At 39.1% G+C, this 12592-nt stretch overlaps 1 protein-coding gene across 4 annotated transcripts in view; it reads right to left on the minus strand.

The window, feature by feature from the left end:
* The window catches only part of NMRK1 (nicotinamide riboside kinase 1), a 42836-nt gene that overhangs the window by 19583 nt on the left and 10661 nt on the right, over positions 1-12592 (minus strand). For 3 of the 4 annotated variants that reach the window (XM_089691084.1, XM_089691085.1, XM_089691086.1), the window contains 2 exons: positions 6802-6855; positions 2595-2685 (listed from right to left, as the gene is read on the minus strand). In XM_089691084.1, coding sequence (XP_089547210.1) covers positions 2595-2685; positions 6802-6830 — 120 coding nt within the window. In that variant the 5' untranslated portion in view covers positions 6831-6855. Of the gene's footprint in view, positions 1-2594; positions 2686-6801; positions 6856-10247; positions 10452-12592 lie in introns of all 4 variants that reach the window. The other variant, XM_089691087.1, reaches the window with a different exon arrangement.

The raw sequence follows: 12592 nt of genomic DNA on the forward strand, positions 1-12592 counted from the left end.
ACCCATATGACATTTTTATCATTTTTTTTTCACAAAAATAGAGCTTTCTTTTGGTGGTATTTAATCGCCACTGGGTGTTTTATTTTTTGCACTATAAACAAAAATATAGCAAAAAATTTGAAAGAAAAAAAGTTTTTCTTTGTTTCTATTATAATATTTTGCAAACAGGTTGATAAGGCTGCACTGATAGGCAGCACTGATGAGGTGGCACAGATAGGCAACGCTGATGGGCACTGATAGGCTGCACTGATGAGGCGGCACTGTTGGGCATTGATGAGGAGGCACTGATGATGCTGCACTGATATACAGCAATGATGGGCACTGATAGACGCACTGATAGTCGGCACTGATGTGCACTGATAGGCACTGATGGACAACACTGACGAGCAGCACTGACTGACAGCCCTGACTGGCAGCACTGACTGACAACCCTGACTGGCGGCATTGCTGGGAACTGATGGGCGGCACTGATGGGCGCAACTGCTTTGCAGCACTCATGGGGGGCACTGATGGTGGGTGGCATTGGTGGGAGGCACTGCAGGGCACTGATCCTCAGTGCCGATCTCCTCTGTGACAGCTGCTGGTTATCAGCAGTACTTTCCTCACTCAGCGTGAGGACAATCCTGGCGAAAACCGGCAACTGTATTTACTCCATGATCGGCTGTGTCATTGGACACAGCTGATCACGTGGTAAAAGGCTGCTGTGATTGGCCTTTTACCTCATCACGTGATCAGCTGTGTCCATAGGACACAGAGATCACGGAGAACACTGGGTGCACGCCCCTGGAGGTGCGCGGGAGGATGCATTCTGAGAGGACATCATATGACGCCCTCTCAGAACTGGGTAACCGTGCTGTAGCTGTCATTCGGCTATAGCGCGATTACAAAGTGGTTAAGTAAAGCTGACCTCCAGACAGATATAAAACATAATATAATGCAATTATTAAGAAATAATTTAATTTATTTTTACATGCAAATGGTGCAGGTACTTAAATTAACTTGGTAGCAGCCTCTTGGAATCCCCTATACAGAACTCAGATAGGGAGAGGGAAGGCCATAACTGGGAGTCAGTGAAGTTTATTGCATGAATACATGCTGACAGGAGTAGAGAATAGAGTGGGCATAAGTGGCGAGAGAGAACGCTACTGTAGCCACTCTACACTCATCCGCTACGCTGTGCTGTATAGCAGCTCTATGGTAACCTCAGGATTAGAACCTCTGTCAATTTTTAATTCTTGTCCAGGTTAGGTACATTTACTCTCTCTATTTATACTGGTGACCACTGTCACAGAAGGAGAAAGTGATGGGAAATCCAAAATATTACTGTTACCAAAAAAAAGTAATGATATATCTTCTAATGGGAGACCAATTCCAGTGACAGGTATATAAGAGGAGGATTTCCCCTTATTTTGGAGATTTCTTCTTAGTTCTTGATTAGTTTCTGGGAAGGAAATAGGAAGGGAAATATCCCCAATGGGACACAGGAAAAAATAAACTCCATCTAACACTAAGTTTAGGCCTTACAATCACTTCTGAGTGTCTTTTCCAGGCGCTCAGCACCCATATTTTACAGGAGACAATTGTAGAGGTACGCAAATACAAGGATTTCATATCAGCTGCATCAATCATACATCAAAGCTGAATACTAGGAATTCAGCTACTTTGTAAAAAAACTGCAGGTATACCATGAGTTAAGGCTGGTCATACATTATACACTTTTCTAGTACAATTTTCTTTTAGATTTACCAAAACCATATAATATGAGGTCAAACCTCAACACTTTCAATTTGTATGCAATCAGCCAGGCCCTTGCACTACATACTGTAGTTGAAGGTAAATCTAAAGGAAAATTAATAAGAAAATTGTATAATGTATAGCCAGGTTAAGTGTAATGAAGTGCCTGCTGCTAAATTTATTCACATCTGACAAGTTTATTGTGCTCCAGGAAAATAACCTCTGGGAGCTCGATGCTGCTCACTGTGGTCTCAGTTCCTTCAAGAACAGAGTCCCTGGAACTGCTATGCCCACCCCTTCCCTCCTTCTGCCCATTCAAAGAAGCCTTTCTATTATATGACCTCATTCAAAAAATACAAAGGCTCCTGTGAATGGGCAGCAGATGGGAGAGGCAGGCATAGCTGCTCTGTGTTCTTCTCTCACAGCCAGAGTGTATCCTCCTGGAGTACAATAAAACTGTCACATTTAAGTAATAGGGATAAGTCATGCACCTATTTGGACTTAACTTGTAGTGTGTCTGACGTTTTGCAAAGTTAATAAATTCCTAGAATTCTTCTTTAAATCCTAGCTGCCTGATATCCAAGCAGCAATTTTAGCTTTAAAATCTAATAGTGGCTCATTCATAGTCCAGTTATAGCTATGGTAGGTTTACACTGACCTGTCTCCTAAAATATGCTGTTTCCTAAATGCTATCCATGATTTGGCATTTTTGGGTTCTACATGAAACTTACCTATGAGTTACTATATCTCACCTATCTGCGCTGAATACTGATATTTCTATACTGAGTAGAAATGTAAAAACCGAACATTTTTAACACTTTAAAAACATTTTCAGTACATCACATCTGTCAAATGAATACCTTGAAGTAGTCATCCTGGCTGATTTTGCTGCAGTTAGAAAGAACTTTCAGAAGTTCATTGGTAAGTGTTGTTTTTCCACCATTTGTCACTCTGTTTAAGAAAAGTCAACTGCATTGGTTGGCCAGTAATAATATATCATACAGTATATTATAAATGCTCAAACAAACAAATTGCAATACATATAATAGAACTGGTTATATCTATTACTTACAAACAAATGTGCTGTTACAGAATATTTCACAATTTACTAGTAGCATCTTTTTATTGTAAAGAGAGCTAGATAAATAAAACATAGTAGATTCAAATAGCTTTTTTGTAAACAATCATGGAGGAGGGAAATGAAGAACGATATTGGTATGTGTGTATTATAAAGGTTTATAAACCTTTACTGTACATAATTTTAAAGACATTAGGGTGTCATTAGATACTTGTCATATGATCACTGAGATTTTGCGAGGATAGGGTGAAGACTGGTTTGTCTACAGGGTAAAATCTGATCCAGGTAGACTACCCTGTGGCATATGTAACACAATGCACTGTATTGAGGATGGTCTAATAAACAGGCACAGATCTTTCCCTGTGTCCAGTAAGAGGTGATATCTCAAATGTGAATAGATCAGGGTGCCACTAGGCCATTAAAATGAGACTAGAACCAATTCAGTTGTCAATTGGGGTCACATCTCCAGTGATTCATGGCCTCCTCTCCCTTCAGATCATGGACAGATTCAGATCCATTATGCTGTAATTGCACAAAAACACATATCTCTCTCCTCAGCGCTAAATTGCATCTTAATATAATTTAAAATTATAAGGAACATGTCAGAACATCTGTTACCAGTCATAGCCAAGATTCCTACCAAGTGCTGGAGGCTACCTCTGCAAGCTATACTAGTACCAGGACAACATACTGTATGTGCCTTATGCTGTACTTTGCTTCCAGGAGTTGTGCAATGGGAATCAACAGTACTGGATAGAAGACTATGCTGTGCTGTCCTACCAGGTTTAGATATTAGTAAATTATTTACATTGTAGCAATGAATTTGTGACTATTATTTCAATTTCAAATCTGCGCTTGAAACATAAAAATGAATATACAGTATAATAAACTGCTGTTCCACTATACAAATAATTGGTAGATCATAGTATGTGACACCTAAGTTTGTCCTTTACACCAGAGGCATATGAATTGCACAAGGACTAAGCAACTGACTGAATTCAATTGAATAAAAGAACCTGTTTAATTCTTTTGTGTTGGGCTTTAAAGTGATGAGGAGGCAACCCTACAACAATCAATGCAATGCCAATATATTTTCTGTTTTTTCTATTTTCCAGGAAGAGGCCACCTCTGTGCCTTCCAACTTCCTCATGCAACATTAAAGAGTACAGGCGTACCTCGGTTTACGAATTTAATGCGTTCTTCGGGATGTTTCGTATTGCAAAAAATTCATAAACTGAAACGTGGTTTCCCATAGGAATGCTTTGAAAATCAATTAATCCGTTCCGGAGGTCAGAAAAAAGTTGAAAAAGTCTTTTATCTGTTCAAAACTCTTTATAATGTGCACTTTAAAGGCATAAATACCGTACAGGGACATGATTAAAAAAACATTTGTAAATGCATTGAAAACCAATTAATCCGTTCCAGAGGTCAGAAAAATTAAAAAAAAGTTTTATATGTTCAAAACTCTTTATAAAGTGCACTTTAAAGGCACTGGGCTGGCGCCATAAACCTCCCAGGCGCAATGCATCCTGGGGAAACTTCGTACTGCGAAAAGAATTCGTAAACCGAGGCATTATTTTTCATGGATTTTCATTCGTAAACCAAAAATTACGTTAACTGAGGCGTTCGTAAACCAAGGTACACCTGTATATAAACCCATCATTTCATGTTCCTGATGTGTCCCTGCTGTACCATGAACTAGAATGAAAAAGTATCCTGTTCTCTTTGTATTGCTTCCTTTGTGTGAAATCCCTGGTGTATATGTCAGTAAGTCTGCTATCCTATTAAAAAATGACCACACTAAGCATGAGAGCACACCATGGTCAGTTCTATAACTGTGCTGGGAATTCCACATGCTCTCCTCCAATGATCAGACCTCTGCACAGCTATTCACTGGAATGTTTAGTGTGATGCTGTTTCTCCTCCCCCAGCTCCCTGTTCTCAGCTGCATAAGGAGCTTAGAGGGTATGTGATCACTTATAAAAGGGAAAAAAAGGGTATTTATAAGGTTTTTTGAATCTGTGCACAAAAATGTTGCCTTTTTTTTCTATTTAAAACTGAATGGGTTTTTTATAAGGTGAGGGTTTACATAAACTTTAAGTTTTTATCTAAATGCCACTCACAAGAATTTTTCTACTTGCTGGAATCTGCGTATTTTTTTTAACGCATTAGAAGCTGGACATCCGGCAGTAGATCTTCTTTTTACTTATAAAAGTCATATCTGTTTGGTGAGTTATATAATATTGCCATAGACACTTGGTGAAATATGGACACTGTATGGTGAAGGATTCAGAACACCAAGTACTTCTGTGGTTTAAAGACTTTTTTCACTTGAGTTTATTGAGAGTGACCTGTTGACTTCACTATATGTATTTATGTATAATTTATGTGCACTTTGATTGGTTATATTGACTTATGGAATTCCTTTATATGTGTACTCATGCTTTATGAATTGTGATTCTTCTAGTATGCATATAGCACTATAGTATATACATCCGGGCTGTGATTTTTTACCACCCCCTACAGAGTTTGTTACATATGGTGGTTATTGATCAATACAGGGTGGCAGTTTAGTAATCAATTTATTTATTTTCACTATTTGATTTTTAGTCATATTGACGTGGGGGTTCTTTTATCTATTTGTTACATTCTACACCCTGAATATGGGTTTAACATGTAACATGTTATAAAAGGTAAACTTATCCTCTAAACATTTAATTTATGTTTTGAGGGAATTACAGATATTCTTGCCCTTATCTTATACTTCCCAACTGATTTTTTTTTAATAGCAAACATGTTATACTTACATGCTCTGTGCAATGGTTTTGCAATGGGGCTGCAGGGGGAGCAGCACCGAGAAGGTTTTTTACCTTAAATCATAAAATGCATTAAGGTAAAAACCTTCTGCCTTTAGAACCACTTTAACTATAAGACTAGGGATACGGGAGATGTCCCTACTGGTGCCATGTACAGAATTAAAGGCCTACCCACTCTAAACCAAGCTAAAAAACACACACACACTTAAAGCCAACCTGTCAACATTCTTTCTAACCACTGTAATAATATCCTCCAGTATCAGCACCATGATAATATCCCTTACCAGCCACACCATAATAATGTCCCCCAGTATCAACACTATAGTAACATACCACACCATTCACAGTATAAATAATGTGATATGATAATATTCACCACTAGAACCATTATATATCTCTTTGATAATTGTAATAATAGCTTTCCACACCAGCCCCGTAAAATCTCCCCCGTACCATTACAATAAGATCCCCAGCATCAGTACAATGAAGACATTCCACAACATCAACAACTTCATTATATACCTACATACTATTACAAAATTTGCACCATTAGCCTTATAATAATTCCACCCAGTATCTGCACCATAATAGTAGCCTCACCATCTGCACCATAATAACGTCTCCACACTTTACAAGAGTCCATGTACATGGGCTTCTGTTTGAGCCTGAGCTGCTGTTTTTTCCCTAATGCGTTAGTGTGAAAGCAAAAGCCACCTGAAGCAGCTAAAAAACAGGCTTAAATAAACTCCTTAAGTAACTGAAGGCAAAGCTAAGCAACTCCAAAGCACCTGAACATATATTAAATTTAACTCATATCAGGGTCTAATGCCTGTGTACATAAGCCCAAATATTCATCCCCCCCCAACAGCATCCCCCCCAATAATATCCTCCACTACCAGTGTTAGAATACCATTCTCTACTACCAGCTTCATAATGCTATCTCCACTCCGCCACATTGATATCCTCTAGCTTTGGCACCCTAATTAAATTCCCCAGCACCTTAATAACATCCCTTACTACCAGCAGTTCAGTGTTTCACACCAACATAATAATATACTTCAGAGTTGGCTGTGTCCATACTATAGAAGGAAATCATATGCAAAAAAACTTTAGCACACTCCAGTTAACATATCAAAAGTGTTTTTCCTTCACTGAATTGTAAAACAAACTTACCCACCAATTCCAACAATGAATGTTTTCATGGCTTGCAGTTCCTTTATATTCTTTCTGTGACAGAAAGCACAATATGCATAAAAACATACAAGCATGAAAAAAAAGTCCACAATAGCAGCCTCACTCAGTCTGTTGTCACTTGCTGCCTAGAACCATCTCCTGCTTACCATGATCTTCAGTGTAGAGAAGAGTCTCCTGCCAGCCCACATTTAACAGACAGGGAAGACCTTCAGCAGAGTTTGACATGTCCTTGGCATCATTCTCACTCCTATGCCTCTCGACATGCTTTCTCAGCTCTGATATTCTCTCATGCTTTAACAAATTCTGAGACATTTTTTTCTATTCTCTTATTTTTTTCTGCCTACCAATTTTGCTCTCTTAGCCCAAACAGCATCCTGTTGTTATGCTCTACTTTTTCCTGACTTTGTTTTTACTGATTTGATGACTTTTTTTCAGGTCTGTCTTTATCCCCGGAGTCTCAGAAATTGAAAAACATGGTTCATTTCCTGGAGTCTCACAAGAATTCTTGTTTTTCCATTGGGTATTGGACCCTTATAGAGCTCTGTCACTGGCACCCAACGTCAAGGATGAACCCCTATTGTACTGCTCTTTCTTTTATTAACTGGGACTAAAGCCTTCTACGGCATATATCTCTCCTCACCTGGCAGCACTGTACACTAACTGTTGGTGGGATCTGCCAAAGTACCCAAAGCTCAAGAGATCTATCTCTCATGGGCAGTTGACATGTGCTTTATATAAACCAAGGGACACCAGCTGTCAAACTACAGCTGCCTTGAGCTGCCTAAATGCACATAAAATTTGCACTGTTGTAAGTGAATGCTGCAGCTCTCCGCCTAAAGAGAAAGAAAGAAATCTCACAAAACGCCAAGGACTGTACTGTATCCCAATAGGGATAAGCCAAGTATCTTTAAAATTAATCTATCAGATCTAAACTCAACTACTAAAATTCTCATATAGGCTGTAACATGTTAATGAAATTTCAAAAGTTGTTTTTGCGTTTTTTCAAATCTACAGTTTTAATTAAAAGAATTCCTGTTGATCCTGACAACAGGGTCCTTGTTTAGGCACTTCGTATTATGGGGTGACACCTGTCCCCAACTGAGCTCCTGCATTGTCGCACTGACATATGTGCCCCTGATGATGACTATAAATGCCATACTGACATAGATTGCACACTCAAAGTACACCAGTGTACACATACCAGCTAGCCAGCTAAAACAAAAAAAATTATTTTGTTTCCTTTGCTCTGTGTAAAGCCCTTCAATGTGCACCTTAATTTAAAAAGCTAGCTATAAAATTATTTGGAGTGGTTGCAACTTTTGTTTAAATGTGGTATGGAAGTGTTCAGCTGTCATGGGCTGTCTCCAGGCATACTTGCCCTCAATTTATCCTTATTTATTAATGCTCCAAGATAGAGACTCTCATAGACTAGATCAGTCTTTCTCAACCAGGGTGCCCAGGCATACTGGGGTGCCTTCAAGCTTCTTCAGGGGTGCCTTGGCAATATGCCTACAAATTGTATACAAACCAGCAGGTGGATCAATCCTGCCTTTTAGTACACAAAGCCACAAGTTTTCATTGTGCACTTTTAAAACCTTCTAGCTACCAGCATCCTAACAACCAATAACATCATCACTTGATAAGGAGGACGTTGGGTCCATGCACATCATCCTTGTTTGGCCCTCCCCTGCCCCTCTCCGTCAGCACTGGGGTCACATTAGCACAGTAAGGGAGAGAAAATGAGAGAGAAACAATGGAATACTAGTCAGTACCAGTGTGCAAAGGTGTATTTGCTTTGGAAGAATAAATCACCCCTAACATTGGGTGTACTGGATGTGTGAATAGGTTTTTACATTTTAGATTGGGGTGTCTTGAGATTATCCATAATTTTAAAGGGTGCCTTGACTAAAAAAAGGTTGAGAAACACTGGACTAGATTAAGGACTGCACTTCACAGACGAGCCTTGATGAGGCAGTGCGGTTTCTGCATAAATTTGCAAAGGTTGTGCAATTTAAACTTCTGTTTCTAATGCAGATTGTAATTTGTCTTTTTTGCTGGCTAGCTACTAAGTAGGATGTGAAATTTTGTATCATTCATTCTATGTAAAGCCCTTCAATATGCACCTAGCTAAATTGGAGTTGTTGCCATTTTTGTTTTTGGTCCACCATTGTCCAATTTTCAAGTCTTGCCACAGATTCTCAATTGGATTTAAGTCTGGACTTTGACTGGGCTAATCTAACACTTGAATATGCTTTGATCTAAACCATGTCATTGTAGCTCTGGCTGTGTGTTTAGGGCCGTTGTCCTGCTGGAAGGTGAACCTCTGTCCCAGTCTCAAGTCTTTTGCCGACTCTAACAGGTTTTCTTCTAAAATTGTCCTATATTTAGCTCCATCCATCTTCCCATTAACTCTGACCAGTTGCCCTGTCCCTGCTAAAGAAAAGCATTCTCACAACCTGATGCTGCCACCATCACGTTTTACAATGGGGATGGTATGTTCTGGGTGATGTGTAGTGTTAGTTTTCCACCACACATAGAGTTTTGCGATTAGGCCAAAAAGTTAAATTTTGGTCTCATCTGACCAGAGCACCTTCTTCTACATGTTTGCTGTGTCCCCCACATGGCTTCTCACAAACTGCAAAAGAGACTTCTTATGACTTTCTTTCAACATTGGCTTTCTTCTTGCCACTCTTGTATAAAGGCCAGATTTGTGGAGAGCATAGCTAGTAGTTGTCCTGTGGACAGATTCTCCCACCTGAGCTGTGGATCTCTGCAGCTCCTCCAGAGTTACCATGGGCCTCCTGGCTGCTTCTCTGATTAATGCTCTAGTTGCCTGGCCTGTCAGTTGAGGTGGACGGCCATGTCTTGGTAGGTTTGCAGTTGTGCCATACTCTTTCCATTTTTGGGTGATGGATTGAACAGTGCTCTGGGAGATGTTCAAAGCTTGGGATATTTTTCTATAATGTAACCCTGCTTTAAACTTCTCCACAACGTTTTCTCTGACCTGTCTGGTGTGTTCCTTGGCCTTCATGATGCTGTTTGTTCACTAATGTTCTCTATCAAACCTCTGAGGGCATCACAGAACAGCTGTATTTATACTGAGATTAAATTACACACAGATGGACTCTATTTACTAAATAGGTAACTTCTGAAGGTAATTGGTTCCACAAGATTTTAGTTAGGGGTATCAGAGTAAAGGGGGCTGAATACAAATGCACTCCAAACTTTTCAGATATTTATTTGGAAAAAAATTTGGAAACTATTTAAAATTTTCCTTACACCTCATAATTGTGTGACACTTTGTCTTGGTCTATCACCATAAATCCCAATAAAATACATTCACGTTTTTGGTTGTAACATGACAAAATGTGGAAAATTTCAAGGGCTATGAATACTTTTTCAAGGCACTGTATATATAAACTTACTCTGCATAGACTTTTTTTCTTTGTGAAATGGCTCTTTGCTAAATTGTCCCCTCACTGATTTATTATCTTGCCAACATTATTGAATTTAAACCTTGCTGGAGGATGGCACAAAGAAAACCTTTGGGTGGCTTTACCAATGAAGATTGCAGATGATTGTGGATGCCAATCTCTTCCAGAACAGAAGATCTATTGGAAAGTAAAGACCTACAAAATACCAGACAAAAGGTGTTTTCTTTTTCACTGCTGTGGATAATATCATGTTTTCAAATTTAGAGAGAATAATTTTCATGTATCCATTGTTCACATCTGCAGTATTATTTTACAGTTGTAGTAAACATCAAAATAAAATAAATACTACAAATCCCAAACAAACTTAATTGACTAAACTATGTAGGCATTGTAGAAGCAGGCACAGCCATCAGAGTGAAGCACTAGATGGTGCTTAAGCCAGACATACTTGGATCGAAGTTCAGCAGGGACCGGCCAAATTTCAATTTCCGTATGAGCAAAGTGGTTGTACAGAGGTCGATCTACCGTTCAACTTCTGTGCAACTGCCTCATCGGAAATTTGCTGCTCGATCAGACTACAGTCAGTATACAATAGCTCAGTGGGGAGGATTTCCCCATGCGCATCAAGAGTCTGGATGGGGGAATCAGGTTTTTTGACCCGCTGGTTGCACACACACACTAAAAAAAAAAAGACAACTAATATATGAGCTTGCTCAAGTATCATAGGAAATGCCTATAATACCTAGCTCCATCTAGTAGGTAAACGCAGTATTTTCCATTTTAAAAAAATGAAAAACATTTGACCAGCAAGAAAAGCTAATACCCCCCTCCCCTTTTTTTTCGCACAGAAAAAAATGTACATGCACTTTTACTGTGTGTATTGTTATGCATTGTTTCATAAATACACTCCTAGGTTTATCTGTATTCATGTAGTTACACATTCATACTGACTATGTTTATATTTACCTGTATTTCTATAGTTTTGTTTGTATAAAATCAGAATAATGTTCTTCTAATTTTCACCCACAGTTTCACTACCAAATAATAAGGCTGTTATTTATCTTGAAAAAAATATGCTGAATCAGGCAAAACAAATGTATTTCATTTAAATTGCTAACTTTGCTAAAAGAACATGTTTTGTTGTTTTTCAGTCATGTCCTGATAATGTTACTCCAAGGTAGTATGCTATGATATTTCACACATTTCAGCAAGCTAAGCACATTGTGAAATACGTAACGTACAGGCTTTCTAACAATTGCTGAGTCATTAGTGCTACAGATATAAAAACGATTGTTTAATCCCATTGGTTCCTTGCTAACAAGACTCCCAAGTGTTGGGACATTTCTCTCACCTGACACGTTAGCAGTAAAATACCCAAACCACATGGATCAGTAAGTAATTTTTAAAGGGAAGCCACTTTCAGAAAGTACTTACTCTGAAATATTATTACAACCCTGAGAGTAGTTTTTGATTTGACATTTTTCATGTTTGCTGTTCCATGTTTTAATGACTGCATTTCAAACACGGTTTGGTAGATGTTAGGTAGTTTTGGGACTCATAATCATAGAAGGATGTTTTCTAGCTGTTTAGAAAGACATCCCTTGAAAAGGCTATCACTGTAAAAAACGTATGACAGTGGGTCTCAACACTCATGATACTAATTAAAAGATGGTAGTTATGCTTGTTGTTTTCAAGGAGATATCTGCCCATCCATTCCCACCTTCAAACACAATCACTGCAGACCCTGCATGAAGTCATCTCTACCCACATGTACACATAACTGCTTGTAAGAATTGTCATGAATTAGAAATTTGACATGGCTTGCCAGAACCTGGTGTATCAGCTGGGTAGATGTTGGCAAAGGCCAAAGGATGAGGGGGACGTGGCTGGCTGATCACTTAGCAGTGGTGAGAGCCCTGAGAAAGATCTAAGATACTGCCTGGTCTTCACCAGAGGTCATAGTAGTGGAAATGTTGCAGATGCTGCAGCTGACAACCAAGTTATGGTCCTGCAGCTCACCAGAGCAGGCCACAACTGAAAGCAGTGCTGGAGCACTTAGTAGGCAGCAGGATACACAGGGAAAAGTCAGAGAACACATGGATAAATTGACAGACAAACTGAAGAGCAGAGTGAAACAGGGAAGTGATGGAAGATGGAATGCAGATAGGAGTGCACTGAGTGACAAAAGCAGGATGCAGACAGATTGGGGTTTATTTACTAAAACTGAAGTGTGCAAAATCTGGTGCAGCTCTGAATAGAACCAATCAGCTTCCAGGTTTTGCTGCCAAACCTTAACTGAACAAGCTAAAGTTAGAAGCTGATTGGCTACCATGCAC

This window comes from Staurois parvus, unplaced genomic scaffold (assembly GCF_062004578.1).
Source record: "Staurois parvus isolate SC_StPar_1 unplaced genomic scaffold, SC_StPar_1.0 ptg000549l, whole genome shotgun sequence".
Taxonomy (NCBI): Eukaryota; Metazoa; Chordata; class Amphibia; order Anura; family Ranidae; genus Staurois; species Staurois parvus.